Source organism: Panthera onca, chromosome B2 (genome assembly GCF_046562875.1).
Source record: "Panthera onca isolate mPanOnc1 chromosome B2, mPanOnc1 haplotype 2, whole genome shotgun sequence".
NCBI lineage: Eukaryota > Metazoa > Chordata > Mammalia > Carnivora > Felidae > Panthera > Panthera onca.
Window position 1 is genome coordinate 122,649,776 of NC_138343.1, and position 16,124 is coordinate 122,665,899.

Genomic DNA, 16,124 nt, shown 5'->3' on the forward strand with positions numbered 1-16,124 from the left:
CGTCAGGCTCAGTGCTGACAGCATAAAGCCTGCTTGGGATTCTCTCTTTCTCTCTGTGCATTCCCTGCTGGCTCTCTCTCTCTCAAAAATAAATAAATAAACATCAAAAAAAAGAAATATAAGTTTTAGTATTACTTGGGTTAAGAATTTTGTTCCGAGTCCAACACCGAGAGAAGCCTGGAGAAGAAGGTGGTCTACTGTCAGGCCTGGAGGAATGTCCACTTTCTGAAGGTGCTCAGCACTCCTGGGACACTCCAGTACTGGGCCTCACAGTGAGGAAGGCTCTTTACCACAGAGTAACCATGACAGCGAAAATGGACATGATCTAGAATAGGTGTCTACAGTGTCCTGTGTCCATGAGGCAGAAGTCAGAGAACTGCTTTTAGAGGAACGGCAGGCATTACAGGTAATTTGTACTACCCTCCTCTCTTTATTCTATTAATCTGTAGTTGTTCCAGGTCCTCTGTGCAGTATACATAGGAGGGCCACAACCAGGTTTGTCATTCAGAATTTTCGCTGAATTGTGCTTGTTTGGGTTGCACGTATTATCAGAGGAGAATAAAAATGCGAGGGCCCTGCAGGCCGTGCATTGAGCATAATCAACCTCCTCACAGATAAAGCATAGTTACTAACAGATAAGCAAAACAAACAAACTCAGTATTCCCAGATAAGAGTTCTCCAATGTTTGCTTTTTAGCTGTTTTTTAACAAGGGGTTCTAGAAGAAGTTGCCTTGAGCATTAAGAGAAAGCTCATAGACTCTAGCTGGGCTCCCCACCTTTCACCACCACTTACGTGCCCCCTCCACGCACAGACACGTGCGCCCGCGCACGCTTTCCCCAGTAAGGCTTTAAGTAGTTCATTTTTTAAACAGCCGCAGAGAAACTTTGTAAGACGGGCATGAAGGCTAAGTCATTACCTCCAAGGAGTCACCTTCACAATCACCTTCCTCTGTGCTTCTCCCCTTCTCTTCGGTAATGGTGTTCACCATTTCAAAAAACCTACAATGAGAATTGGTATGTGGTCACTCGCAATACGTTTGACGTTAAATATAACCCAAGTATGTTCCAGCATGGTTTCGGAGCAAAACATGGGCGCTAAGAGACTTTCTAAAATCAGGCAGTGAACAAACTATTGGTATCAGTATGAAAAATGTGACTTTCCAAAAGGGAAAACACAGGTTGGTAGGACTGTCTAGAAATTTCTGACCTAATGCCTCACTTCAAATAATAGTAATGTAATGTATTATAGAATTAGAACAATGAAGCTCGACAAACTCCTAGAAATGTTAAGAATGTGGACTTGGATATCAGGCCAAGATTGCATTTGTGTGATTTGGGGTGGGCTCTTCCACCTCTCTGAGCCTCACCTCTTAATTACAAAGTGGGGACCTCAGAAGTGTCAAATTAAAGGCTGTTATGAAGATGAGTTGATGTAGTACTTATAAAGTGCTTAGCAGACTTCACTCACTAAATATTAGCTATTATTGTTTTGCTGATGGTAATATTCTTATTTAAAATGGGACTTAACAAAAATACCCATATTCTGGAATAGTGTCTCTAAATTCTGAGGTGACTATTTGTTGTATCAACATTTCATCTGAGATATTGAACCCATTTTGCCTCCATTATCGTAAATGTGGTGTCCCATAAAAACAACCTACAAAACACTGATGTGAATTAGGGCTGGCTGGCTTACAGGTTTGTAAAAGAAGCCACCCCTCTTTTGGTGACATTTTCTTCAGGAGCTCTTCTTGTGAAGTTTTTGTTTTTTTTGTTTTTTTCTTGTAGACCATTTCAGAGGCAAGAAAAATAGTTATAGCAAGAAACAGATTAGCCCCTATAATGCTATCTGTGTCTAGTCTATTCGAAGGAGATGCTAAGGGTTCATAGACTTAAAGCAAGAGAGGTACTATGAACAGGGGCTGATGATCTCACAGGCAGGTCATGCTCTGCACTGCCAACCCAAGAGAAGAGCAGGTTATGTGGGATAAGAAAAGTCTACCTACCACAACTCAGAACCTTTTTATCTCTGTACCTCTTTTTTAAACCATCCACCATCTAACCATCCAACCACCCATCCATCCATCCATCCATCCAACAAGTACTCCATACTTATAGAGTATCTACAAGGATCAAAAACTATTCTGGCCTTTGGAACTGTGACAAGGAACAAAATAGACAAAGCCCATTTGGGAGTTTGGAGTCTATCTCTGGAGTGCGACTCTTCCTTTCTCTCTACACATTTCTTGGCAGTCAATGACAAGAAAAAGAAGTTCCCAAGCGTGATCAGAATAACAGTATGCTCTGATGAAGATTAAACATCCTGATGAGTTAAGGATAAAAGCAAATTCAACCAAGAGGAAGAAGAAAGTTAAAGACCTAAAAAAAATTCTGGCTTTAAAGACAGACTTTTTTTTTAAATTTTTTTGAATGTTTATTTATTTTTGAGAGAGACAGAGACAGAATGCGAGTGGCATAGGGGCAGAGAGGAAGACACAGAATCTGAAGCAGGCTCCAGGCTCCGAGCTGTCAGCACAGAGCCCGATGCGGGGCTTGAACCCACGAGCTGTGAGATCATGACCTGAGCTGAAGTTGGATGCTCAACCGACTGAGCCACCCAGGCTCCCCAAAAGACAGACTTTAAGATCTGGGGTGAAGACTTCCATCAGCTAGTCACACAGTTTTTCAACATGTACATCTCTAAGCAGAATATAATACAGTGGGATGAGAACACAATGTAATTTTTAGGAAACTAGATTCTAGAGTCACATGTGCTTGTCCAAATCCCAGATTTTACATTTTTTGGCTATATATGGTTTTAGGCTCTCCAAGATGCCATTTTTTTAAAAACTCTTTTCAATGAAGATATTAATATTACCTATCTAAGTTTTTATTTGAAGATTAAAATAGATATTAGGTCCAGAGTAAGTACTCCATAAATCTGAGCTATAATGATCATAGAAACAAATCAGTAGCCTTGAGAATTTAAGTAGAAAAGTAGACCATGTATGTGCTAGGAATTATTTCTTATTTCCAAGTCTTTTTACTACATATTTTACAATAATAAAGATAAAACTATAGCCAAGAATTATGGATTAAACAAACATTTTTTCTTGTATCAAGATAAAAATGACTGACTATATACTGTAATCAGTATATTAGTCATTTACAATGGGGTCAAATAGTGATTATTTGAATAAGAAAAGCCCTAAGCAAAATTTTAAGTCCAAGCTGGCTTTTACCTGCACTTTGGTTTAAAAATTGTCACTCACTTTCCTAGATCCCCACCATCAGTCAACTGTGCTCCAAGGGAACATGAAGTCTTTAAGTATTAGCCCAAGGGAAATATACCCAGGGAGGTTCACAGAAACACAGTCCAGTCCATGGATTTTTGGATTATCTTTTATTGGTGTATATCATATAACTAGCTCTTAACTCGAGCTGCACCCCTACCAGAAAATCCAACATAATTAGTCAGGGGTAGGGCCCAGGCAGTTTTTTAAGTGCATCAAGTGATTCCACTATGAACTAGGGTTAAGAGCCACTGTTGTAGACAATGGTGAGATTATCCAAAAGAATTCAAGAATGAAAATTTTGGTAATCATATATTGTAATAAGTGAACACTTTAAAAACGTGACATAGTATCAGGCAATTAACTGGTAAGTCTTGGTTAATGTTTTGTCTTTGGAAAAATTAATTATGACTAAGAGAAAGCTTGATTTATTAAAGAGACTCCCCTCCTCCATTCTCTGATTGTTAAACATACCCCGTAATTATAAGATGTTAGCCTAAATGCAATATTTATATAACCAGATGGCCATGAATTCCTTACATGCTCACTCATTAATTAAAAATAATGATCAGGTAAGAACAGTATTTTTTACACATAAACAATGACTAATACGTACTTTTTACAATGAAGTTCTGTACAGAAATAGATTTGGAAATCGTCAGAATTATGAAGCACATAAAGAAAACAGCATCGTTCTTCAAATTTAGAAATACTGAAACAAACAAAAAGAATTATTCAGGGAAATAGCTATGCTTCTTGCTTCTATGAATCTGTAATGAAAAATAAGTACATTTTATATCTAATCCCAGGTATGACACCGTTGTTGTTTGTAACAGACAGATATAAAGAGCACTTGAAGAAGTGATGTTCCCCATAGCACGATACTAAAATTACTTCATAGTCTGAGAATTGTCCTTTTACCTATATCAGCAGACAGGGCTGCTCTGGCATGCCTGAAGGACACCTAAGCTATTTATCCCTCCAGCTTACAGGGGAAAGGCGTCCTGGCTGCCATACCACTACCCTGCGTGATCGGAGGAAAAGCTAAGTATCAACTGGCTGGGTGGGCTCAGCGATTCTGGCGCTATGGCATCTGCAGAACAATGAAATGTTTCCAAAGCTAAGAAGGCAATGTGTGGCGGCAATAAAAGCACCTCATCAGTGTCGAGATTTTAGAGGCGTGAAGAAATGTGAAACAGCACTTGGTTTTGACTCAGCGAGTGATTTTATAGCAACTGAAATAATTCGGAGTTTACCATCAGGCCATGCTATTTTATGCCAAAGGTTAGCAAAATTTTTCTGACATAGGCCAGAGAGTAAATGTTTCAGATTTTGCAGGCCAAACTACTCAGTTTTGTTGTTGGAGCAGCCTTAGACAATGCACAAATGAAATGAACGTGGCTGGGTTCCAATAAAACTTTACAAAAACGGGCAGCGGGCCATATTTGGCCTGTGGGCTGTAGGTTGCCAATCCCTATTTTATGCCTTTGCATTTGGGATGCACATCATTTTTGACTCTGTAAAGAAATTCTATTCATCATTCAAGGCCCAGCTTAGATCTTACCCTCTTCCTTCCCTGTGTCTACGTTCAACAGAAAGACTTTCTCTTGCACCTCTGCTCCTTGAACATTTACATCTATCATTGCTCATCTCGCGGTCATCTCAATAGTAGCTCTTGTCATTAGCTGTTAAATGTTATGAGGCTGGGTTGGCCTCCCACCTCTTTGAGAGTGGGAGTTCATGTTGTGGTCACTGTTGTATCCTTAGCAGAATAGGACTCAACATTTGACACACACCTGGAGTCTCAGTAAAATGCCCATTGACTGAGCTGAGCAAATCCTGAGGGGATGCAAGACAAACTGCTGACTTAGTTGGATTTTTCTCTGTAGTTTGTTATCTCTTCATCAAGAAGGAAGCCAAGAGTAGTTAGCTCTCTTTGAAGCCATAAACTACAGCTTGAGTTTCTCAACATAGAAACCAGAAATAGCCACATAGAAAGAAGCATTCTATGTATATGCTGTAAGTCACAACAAAGGCGTATGTAGTGATGCCATACTTAAATTTAAAAAAACGTTCCTTGGAAAATAGATATGATAAAATGGAATTTATATTACCATACTTTCATAAACTGCTTAAAAACGCAGCAATAAACGAGTGCCTTCCTGATGACTGGTTTTAAAAATTAAATATTAAGAGAGTAAAACTTTATTTGAGAAGGCTGGGTTGGAAAGATATATAATGAGTCAGTCTATTATCTTGCTTGCTTCTGTTCAGATCCTTCATGAGGTAACAGGTGGTTTTACCAGGCAAACTCCAATTATCAGTGACTCAGACGGCTCTAGCAGTTCATGCTCCATCAAAACCAATTATTATTATGCCACAAGCAACAGGGTATTGCATAACTGGCCTGCAGAAATCTGCTTCTTCTCATTTCTATTATGTGGAAATAAATAGTAAACACAACTAATTTGGCTTGAAATTTCCAAGAGCTGGTTTTTAGACTGAGCTTCTATATAACAAGTGTTTAAATGTTTAACCAGTGGTTCTTGCTTCTAAGAAAAAAAAAAAAAGTCTCATTTCTATATCCCAGGAACTGGTATTTCCTGAACCACTGGCATTATGATGGCAATGTCAGAACTGAACCACTGAAGTGAGCCGCTAGAATTTCAGGAACACCTCATTAACAGCGACCTCAGGAAAAGTTTTTTAAAAATAAATTCCCTATAGTCTCTTTAACAGTCACATTAATGTTAACTACAGGATATGCAACCTGATAGATGGCATGTAGCTTTTTGGCTCCACCTCACAGGAGATTAATTCCTGAAACACCAAAAAGACCGGAAAACCGTCCTATCACATACACCAACAGCTCAACCAGCTAGAGAGGATCCAAATAGCTCACTTTTATCTACACCTTGATCCTGGTCCACAGTCCACATTTATCCCTCATTCTCCATATTTGGAGCAGGTGACAAGCACAGAGTCAGTTCAACTAACAGTGAAAGTTTTGGTTGCAAATCTTTTTATAATAGAGATAGAAAAGGTTGAGCATTTTCATCAACAGAGGATTCTTGAAGTTCTTTGCATTTTTAAATCCTGACTAAAAGTTCTATTGTCTTCTAAGTAAAAAAAGAAAAAAAAAAAAAACATGTACCAAGGAAACTTACCTCACTCCCCTGACAGAAGAAGCACTAAAATTCCACTCATGTATACCTTTCTAGAACACAGGGGAAGAACAACAAGAACAAGAAATGTTGAGTCATCATAATGAAAATAACATAATAATTTGGTTTCATTATTTTAAAATAATATACACAGTAATTTTTCCTCGTACATAATTCTTCATGAACAAATTATCTGGATGGAAATTGTAATTCATTTTCAAGCCACAAGGGTGATGTTTACTCTATTTAATAATTTCTGTGCTTCAATAAAATAGCTTCCAAGAGAATCTAGGAGAATTAGTCTCATTAAATTCTAAAACTTGATTTTTAGCAGATTAACCTAATAACTGCTGTGCCTTAATTTTTTAAATAAAAAACCCAGTGATCAAGGTAATTCAATTACAGCTGAGTAATATTTCTTTTCTGAGAAATAAAAACATTAATTTGAATCAAGTTCTGCAAGGTTTTAAAGATGATTATTTATGAATGATCTTTAGTTACATTTTCTAACTGAAATGGTGGTTCTATTTCTTCAGAAAATGAGGTTAGCCCTTTCCTCTTAAATTTTCTAATGTTTATTCATTTATGAGAGACAGGGCACGAGTGAGGGAGGGGCAGAGAGAAAGGGAGACACAGAAACTGAAGCAGGCTTCAGGCTCTGAGCTACCAGCACAGAGCCTGATGCGGGGCTCAAACCCACGAACCGTGAGATCATGACCTGAGCCAAAGTTGGACGCTTAACTGACTGAGCCACCCGGGCACCCCTATAGCAAGTATATATGTACACACATGTATATAGTATACATCTTAGCTACAGTGTGTTATCTAATTTATGCAAAATTCAATATACTAATAAAGTTTGCCCATAAAAAATTTGATTGTCATATGATAAACATGGGTGATTTGGGGCCAAGGTGAAAAAAAATTGTGGAAATTTATTTTTTGAGTTTATTACTAAAGCTAAGTCTGATGAGTATTAAATTCACGTCTTTAAATAAATTACAGGATGGATCACATTCCTTGCAAAAATACATCTGATAACAATATGAAATTGACAACATAAATATTTTAATAGAAATAAAATAGTTGATACACATGTCCAAGTTTAGCAAGTACTATGCAACAGTCAATTCAGATGGCAATTCAATTCTGTAAATGTGAAACAACCAGGAAAAGAAGCTCCTACCCACCCACTTAAAATACTGCCCGGAACTTGCGGTCTTGGCTGGGCTAGTGAAATGAGTAAGGAAGCTTGTGGTTCTGAGGTGGACCAGAACTCTCCTTTTGGCTGAAGCAAATCAAAAAGCCACAATTTATAACCACAGCACCTAGTGCTTTGCTACAACCATGCAACTTAAAATAAAAATAGATCCTCCCAAGCCCAAAGGAGATTTACTAAAAAAACTAGTTTCGATGCACACCAGTCGGGTCACGGGTAGGTGACCTGAATTAACACAGAGCAAATGTTGTGCATGAAGCCCAGGGAAGGAAGAGACCATAGGAAGGTGCTCATGGAATGCGGCTCTCTTCACCAGAGTACAGAGGGAGTTAAATTAAAATAGCAGCCTGCAGCTTCAGCTGGTAATTTGGAAAGTTGCTTCTAAATCCTGTTGGCCTCAGGTGACCTTCTAAATATATGTGACCCAGGAACTGCAGCTGTTACCTGCACACTTCTTGCATACAATGCAGCCTTATCCTCAGATCCTGCAACTGAGCTGCTTTCCAAGGCCACGTCCAAGATCAGGAGGTGGGGGTTGAGTGCAAAACTAATACAGCAGTAGGCAAACTTGCAACTAAACAGGGCAACTGATGAACACCCATAGGACAGCACAGGTAAAACCTATCTTCTATCAGCCCTGTGCTGGGAACAGCCAAGGAGGGATTTCCCAGATTGATAGGGCGGGTTTTACAGGAAAGGAGAACAGCATTTCCAGAATGTTAGATTCCTGAAAGTTTCCAAGTGCTGCCAGTGAATGCTCCCTGTTAGCAGTGTAAAAAGTCTAGGGTCTGAGATGGAGTGATCTAGAATGAGGAGGTCTACCTCCCCAGCTCCCTCACTACTGGGACTCACCACATGGAGGCGCTGGTGAGTCACAAAGACAACCGGTGGATTTAACAGGTTCCTGGGACCTGTCTGGGAATCTAGGGAAAAGGACAGCCAGAGGCAGGGCTGGAATAATTAGCCTCCACAAGCCCTAAACCACACTCAATCTAATTTAAACAGCACAAGTACCATATTGTGGAACTGGTTTGCCTCAGATCCCATGCCCCAGCTAGGACAAGAGTAGGGACTGGGAATTAATTTTGAGCTAAGGCGGCAGGAGTTACACATTGGCAGACACTGTTGGTTCCTTAGACAACGGACACACTTTTCCTTCTTTGCTAACAAAAACTAAATTTTGTTCAAGTTCAGGTGGCAATGTTTAGGGATGGGGAAACTGATTGGTCTAAATTGGTGAGGTAAGTCCATTCTCCTTGTTCATGACTGGTCTAGGCATGAATACATGATGTAATTTTTGGTACAAAGGAGAGGGTCTGACCCTTTTCCTTTGCATGCTGTCAGTGTGAATTGATGCTTGGAACTGCTATTTGAGACCAGGAAAGAAAAACCGAGAGCATATAGAGAAGCCAATTCAGAATTCTGACACCATTAAGCCACTGAAATTACCCCCAGAATGACCTCCTACCTCCCAGAATTCTTGTTATGCAAGATAACGTTTCCTTATTACTCAAGCCACTATTAGTTGGGAGCTTTATAGCTAAAAGCATCCTTGATGGATGAGACTATTATATCATCGAAATCTAGAATCTGCCTAGGTGGCTCAGTTGGTTGAGTGTCTGACTCTTGATTTCAGTTTGGGTCATGATTTCAGCGTCCTGGGATAAAGCCCTGAATCGGGCTCCATGATGAGCGTGGAGCCTGCTTGGGATTCTCGCTCCCTCTCCTTGTGCCCCTCCCCCCGCTCATGCTCTCTCTCGAAAAAAAATTCTATAGAATCATAAATTTCCCGGGTCTTCTCCGAGTGGCCATGGCCGGAGCTGGAGGAAGGTCAGCACTTCATATTCCACTGGGACCCTGATGCCTGATATCTTCTTCTGAGAAACCACCTGATAGGCCAGGAATGCTTAGACTTCAAAAAAGGAAAGGATTCTAGGGGGCCCCTGGGTGGCTCAGTTGGTTGGGTGTCCAACTTTGGCTCAGGTCACGATCTCACAGTTTGTGAGCTTGAGCCCCACGTTGGGCTCTGGGTGGACAGCTCAGAGCCTGGAGCCTGCTTTGGATTCTGTGTCGCCCTCTCTCTCTCCTCTCCCCCACTCCCATTCTGTCCCTCTCTCTGTCTCTCTCTCAAACATAAATAAACATTGAGAAAAATTTTAATTAAAAAAACAAAAAAGGAAAGGATTCTAAATGACAACTGTTTAAAATATCTCAGAAATAACTTTCCTCCTCAGTCTAAGCTTTTCTTTCCTGTGCACATCCAGACTTTCTTCAAGTACTAACTTGACTTTAAGCAGCAACCATCCATTGAACAAAGAGAGAACTGTTAAAAGATTAGGATCTCAATTTATTTGGTTCTTGACGGAGAGTAACCCTTTAAGAGTCCCTGAACTCTTAGGAATTGGTATAATGATCTTAACGTTTCGACAGCTGAAGTACAAAGTGTTTACCAGCTCATGTAACTGTTCACTCTGCATGTTAGAAAGAAAATACTGAGGGGAGTAAGGAAACATGATAAATGAAAAGCAACACTCTCTATTCTACCCTTAGAAAAAAATTTAAAACATTCTGTGACAAAAAGAATCCGTTTCTTGTTTAACATCAGACCTATACCCCTGTTGTTTATCTGTTATTTAATTATAGTTATTACAGTTGCTTGAAACTCATATAATACTGAGTTATTGTATTGCGTATCCTCATTCCAGTGGTGTCACTTCTATTTTATTTGTTTTTAATTTTTTTAATTTATTTTTTAAATTTACATGCAAGTTAGTTAGCATACAGTGCAACAATGATTTCAGGAGTAGATTCCTTAATGCCCCTGACCCATGCTTCTATTTTAAATAATAGGGAAATAACAGTGGTAATGAACACGCTATGGATAGAGCTAGGGTTTGCAAAGAAATCAACATACATTCAAACAGAAACTTATTTTAAAAAGCTTAAATTTTTGAACACGGAGAATTTTTAGCGCAGTGGGGACAATGCAAATGTCATTCTTCTTGATCAAAGGATGGTAAAAGTAGAAACTGGATAACTCACAGCCTAAATCCATAACTCTTCCTAACGCACTCTTTTACATCCTCATATGTTTACTTCTTAGCATAATGCAAAAATCTCTACAAATGTCACAAAACATAAGAGAGTCAATACAAGGCTAACTGTACTCAACAAAGAACTTCCAGACAACTAGCTGGAAATAGTACTCATTTTCCAAAAATCTCTGGCTTACTTTCTGTTCTTTTTCTGTCTTCTGGCTGTCTACTCATTCTCCTGGCCCTGCTAATTGCTAATTCCTTTAGCCCCATTCTGTTTCCAAGTGTCCTTGGATAACCTTGCTCTTTCCATTCGAGCCTTTGAAAATCTCCTCTCCCAGATAATAATGTTCATGTTTCCTAACCTCTCTTTAGATTTTGTAGTTTCAACTGCAGGATTAAGTCTGCTTGTGAGAACACATAGGCATATACTTTAAAATAATGTGACTGACACACTGTGTACTTTAAAACAACGTTAACAACATATATACATGGTTATTATTATTAGTTATTATTAGTTATTCTCAATTCTGTCTCTAAACAACTCCACCTGGAGTTACGTCATCATGCCAGCTATCAATTGGGGTTCCAAGGACCCCCCCCCCCCCCACTCCTTGTGTTTGATTAATTTGTTACAGTGGCTCACAGATCTCAGGAAAACATTTTACTTATTAGATTACTGGTTTATTATAAAAGGATATGACTCAGGAAATAGCCAGGTGGAAGAGTTGCACGGGGCAAAGTATGGAGAAAGGGCTAAGAGCTTCCATGACCCCTCCAGGGGCACCATTCTGCCCAAATCTCCACATGTTCACCCACCTGGAAGCTCTTTGAACCCCGCCCTTTTTGGGTTTTTTACGGGGGCTTCATGACATAGGGATGACTGATTAAATCCACTGGCCATTGGAAATGGATTCAACCTCTCCCCTTTCCCCTCCCCAGAGGTCAGGGGGTGGGACTGGAAGTTCTAACCCTCTAATCCTATAGTTGGTGCTCTTGGCATCCAGGTCTCATCCTTAGGTGGATCCAAAAGTCACCTTATTAACATAACAAAAAACAAAACAAAAAAACAGAGATGGCTTTCAGAGCTTAGGAAATTCTAAGGGTTTTAGCAAATCTGTGCCAGAAAGAGATGAAGACCAAATATTTATTTCTTACTATAAATCTCAGTATCACGGTGCCCTAATATGATGCCAACAACCTCCCAAATGATTGCTGCTATTTCATCTAAAGAGCTAAGCCAGGTTAAGTTCTAAGGGATAGGTTAGGGATTAGTTCATATGTGCTTTGCCATAAATTTTATTGTTGTGAAAACAACACTTATTACATGTCAGGCTCTGTGCAATATACCCTACCTATACTATTTCATTTAATTTTAACAATAACCTTTTGAGATGGATATTACTACTATCCCATTCTAAAGATAAAGATACTGCAACATGCAGAAGCCATGTTGCCAAAGGCAGAGATAGGACTTACACCCAGGACTGTTGACTTAAAGACATTTAAAAACATTGAAATTGACATTTCTAAAAATTGCAAGCCCATTTCTCTAACTGTACGTCCTAATTCCCCCTTTTGTGCTGTATCACATTCATCATTGAATACACTTCTATATTTATTTATTTACTGCCTGAGTAGAAAGGCAGAAATTTCGCTTATTTTGTACACATCTGTTTCCCTACTGCCTAACACAGTGCCTGGTAGTGCCTGTCACAGAGTAAGTGCTCTGTAAATATGTGTTGAGTGCATGGATGATTGGTAAGGAAAATTATAAGGGTATTTTGGAAAACAATTACCAAAAACCTCACAAAACTACTTTGCCACACGTCTTCTCTCATTTCTGTGGTTTATCACATGAACTGGAATCAAGTCTTGAAATTTTTCTATTTTTAAAAAATAGTAGGATTTGTACACATATTAAAACTAATAAAATACAGAAGTGGAAAGGGTTATCCAAATGACTGTGAGGAGTGGAAATGAGAGCATTTCAGACCCTTCTGAAAGCCAAGGCAACACAGTCCTGCTCATATTGTGTCGGCACATGGAGCCAGTGACTAATGTGAAACTGAGCAGCTGCTTAGATAACCCAACAGTGTCATGGAATGCTAACTATAATCATACTCGGGTAGGACTAGAGTGGCATTATTATGATAGGCTCCCTAGAATTATGATACACATCTTTTGGGGCACCTGGGTGGCTTAGTTGAGTACCCAACTCTTGATTTCAGCTCAGGTTATGAGCTAATGGTTCATGGGTTTGAGCTGTGCGTTGGGCTCCATGCTGACAGTGTAGAGACTGCTTGGGATTCTCTCTCTCCCTCTGCCTCTCTGTCCCTCCCCTGCTCATGCTCACTTGCTCTCTCTCTGTCAAAATAAATAAATATAACTTAGGGGCGCCTGGATGGCTCAGTCAGCTAAGTGTCTGCCTTCAGCTCAGGTCATGATCTTGCGGTTCATGGGTTGGAGCCTCGTGTCAGGCTCTGTGCTGACCGCTCAGAGACTGGAGCCTGCTTCAGATTCTGTGTCACCATTGCTTTCTGCCATTCCCCTGCTTGTGCTGTCTCTCTCACACAAAAATAAACTTAAAAAAAAAATAAATATAATTTCAAAAAAAGATAGGCATCTTATAAGTCATATATATTAAGATCAGTTCTCTGAAATATAATTTAATTTATAGCATGAGTTTACAAAACAAAATAATCTTCTAATTTCAGGCTTACTTTAGATGGTTATGCCATCTAAAATAAAAATGCAAATAGGTTCAGTTATTTTATTAAGTGAGTGAAATTCATAATCCATGTTTAACAAATTTTATATTATAGGATATAAGTATTTATGCCAAGATAAATACATGGTAAGCTATTTCTTCTTAACTAATACAGGTATTTGCTGGAATATATAAATGCTAGAAGGGAGTAAAGTCCTTTAATGCTTGTGTGTTAATAATTACACAATTTACCTTGTCATCAGGAAGCACATGCCAAATAGATATTGTCTTTTCCTCAACTTCATTGTTGATAGACAAATATGAAGGCTGATAGATTTTAGTTGGTTCTAATATTAACACCTTGAAAACATAAGGCAAAGAAACAAATATTAGTGACTTCAGATTTAAATCATTTAGAGCTGTTATAACAACACTGCACTGATATGGGAGGTTATCAGATGAGGCTCTGGGTCCACTGCTGCAGTAAAACCATTTTAATTCTTTTTTTAAATTTTTTTTTTTTTTCAACGTTTTTTATTTATTTTGGGACAGAGAGAGACAGAGCATGAACGGGGAAGGGTCAGAGAGAGAGGGAGACACAGAATCGGAAACAGGCTCCAGGCTCCGAGCCATCAGCCCAGAGCCTGACGCGGGGCTCGAACTCACGGACCGCGAGATCGTGACCTGGCTGAAGTCGGACGCTTAACCGACTGCGCCACCCAGGCGCCCCCCATTTTAATTCTTAATTGTTGCCTTCCTTATGAGTCCTTTGAGCATTTTATGGTATTATTGTAAGTTCCCATGATGCATCACTTTTTTTTGCTAAAGAAATTGGAAATAAATTTTTAAAGTCCATATATTGGTTTCACTATTCCCAGGGAATCTACTCTAATGATGTATTTTTAAAAATTTTTTGTTATTTATTTATTACTGAGATAGAGGGAGAGTGTGTGTGCAAGCAGGGGGAGGGGCAGAGAGAGAGGGAGACAGAGAATCCCAAGCAGGCTCCATGCTGTCAGCGCAGAGCCTGACATGGGGCTCAAACTCATGAGTTGTGAGATCACAACCTGAGCCGAAACCAAGAGTCAGACACTTAAGTGACTGAGCCACCCAGGTGCCCCTCTAATGATATATTTTTAAAGTCTTTTATTTTATCTTGCAACACATGCATAATCTATTTCTATAAATATAAATATGTCCAAAAAAAGGGCAGAAATGTGGTAAATAATTCTGTACATAGAAAAGATTCTACATATAGAGCGCCACATACTATTTTAGGTTTTCTCCTGCCACACCTTACCATCAAGATGTGGTAGCATGTTTTTCATACCCATGTAAATAGAGTGAGAAATGATTCTGGTTATTATTGAGTTTTATATATAAGGCAAAGGAAAGGACATAGCTGTATGAAATAATAAAAATGTTTTTGCACTGCTTTAAGATAAAACTGGGATCTTCACTAATGATATATTTAGCCTTGTGAGAGAGAGAAATAAAACCGACTCCTGTTTTGGAGATGTATGAGGGATATGTAATAAGTGAGTTGAGAATCTCTCTCAAAGGATGTAGCATATTATTACTAATATCTGGTATTAGGTACAGATAACATCAAAATGCCACACATGCACGAATTTTAAAGGTACTTCAACTATTATCTGTTTGTACAGACGCTTAAAAGCACCTACTTAGCTCAAATTTCCCATGCAGTCTTAAGTAGGAATATTTAAAAAAAATTTTTTTCTTAACGTTTATTTATTTTTGAGACAGAGAGACACAGAGCATGAACGGGGGGAGGGTCAGAGAGAAGGAGACACAGAATCCGAAACAGTCTCCAGGCTCTGAGCTGTCAGCACAGAGCCCGACGCGGGGCTCGAACTCACAGACCACGAGATCATGACCTGAGCCGAAGTCGGCCGCTTAACCGACTGAGCCACCCAGGCGCCCCAAGTAGGAATATTTTAAAAGGAAAGGAAAGCCAATACTAAACTATCAGAGAAACTAGAATAGTTCTTTCTACCCCACTGCTTAAAACTCAAGGAAAGTGGCTTTTAGAAAGAATCTTCTATCAAATAAGTTGACCAAATAAAAGTGGAGGAAAAACCCAAAAACCCTTCAGAAGATTCTATCAGCAAGGGATTATGGACTCACACTACACTGTGATCTAGCGTGCAATCTGAGCAAGAAGGCACATGGATTAGCAACCTGACTCTTGGCCATGCACTGCAAACTTAGTACTGATTTTATGCTATCTTTGTTTTTCTAAAAATTTTTTAAACATTTTATTCATTTTTTGAGAGACAGAGAGAGACAGAGCATGAGCAGGGGAGGGGCAGAGAGAGAGGGAGACACAGGATCTGCAGCAGGTTCCAGGCTCTGAGCTGTCAGCACAGAGAGCAACGTGGGGCTCAAACCCACAAACCTCAAGATCATGACCTGAGCCGAAGTCAGACACTTAACTGACTGAGCCACCCAGGCACCCCTGATTTTATGCTATATTTACCACAACAGTAAATTTATTTAAATTAGAACACAGAGAACTACAGAAAGCAGATTAGGAAGACAAAATTTTCTTTACTCTTAAGTATAAAAAAACTGCAAGGGCTTAATTCTTGGTCAGGCTCTAGTTATGAAAATAAGATAGAACAGATTACAAATAAAGCACAGTAAGAGTCCACCAGGGAACATACTCTGATTTAGGAACAT

At 39.2% G+C, this 16,124-nt stretch overlaps 1 protein-coding gene across 4 annotated transcripts in view; it reads right to left on the minus strand.

Annotated features, from left to right (window-relative positions):
- Window positions 1–16,124, minus strand: part of MAP3K5 (mitogen-activated protein kinase kinase kinase 5) — a 203,548-nt gene that overhangs the window by 64,460 nt on the left and 122,964 nt on the right. For all 4 annotated transcript variants that reach the window (XM_078447354.2, XM_078447352.2, XM_078447351.2 and 1 more), the window contains 4 exons: window positions 13,674–13,781; window positions 6,461–6,510; window positions 3,910–4,005; window positions 918–999 (listed from right to left, as the gene is read on the minus strand). In XM_078447354.2, coding sequence (XP_078303480.1) covers window positions 918–999; window positions 3,910–4,005; window positions 6,461–6,510; window positions 13,674–13,781 — 336 coding nt within the window. The remainder of the gene's footprint in view (window positions 1–917; window positions 1,000–3,909; window positions 4,006–6,460; window positions 6,511–13,673; window positions 13,782–16,124) is intronic.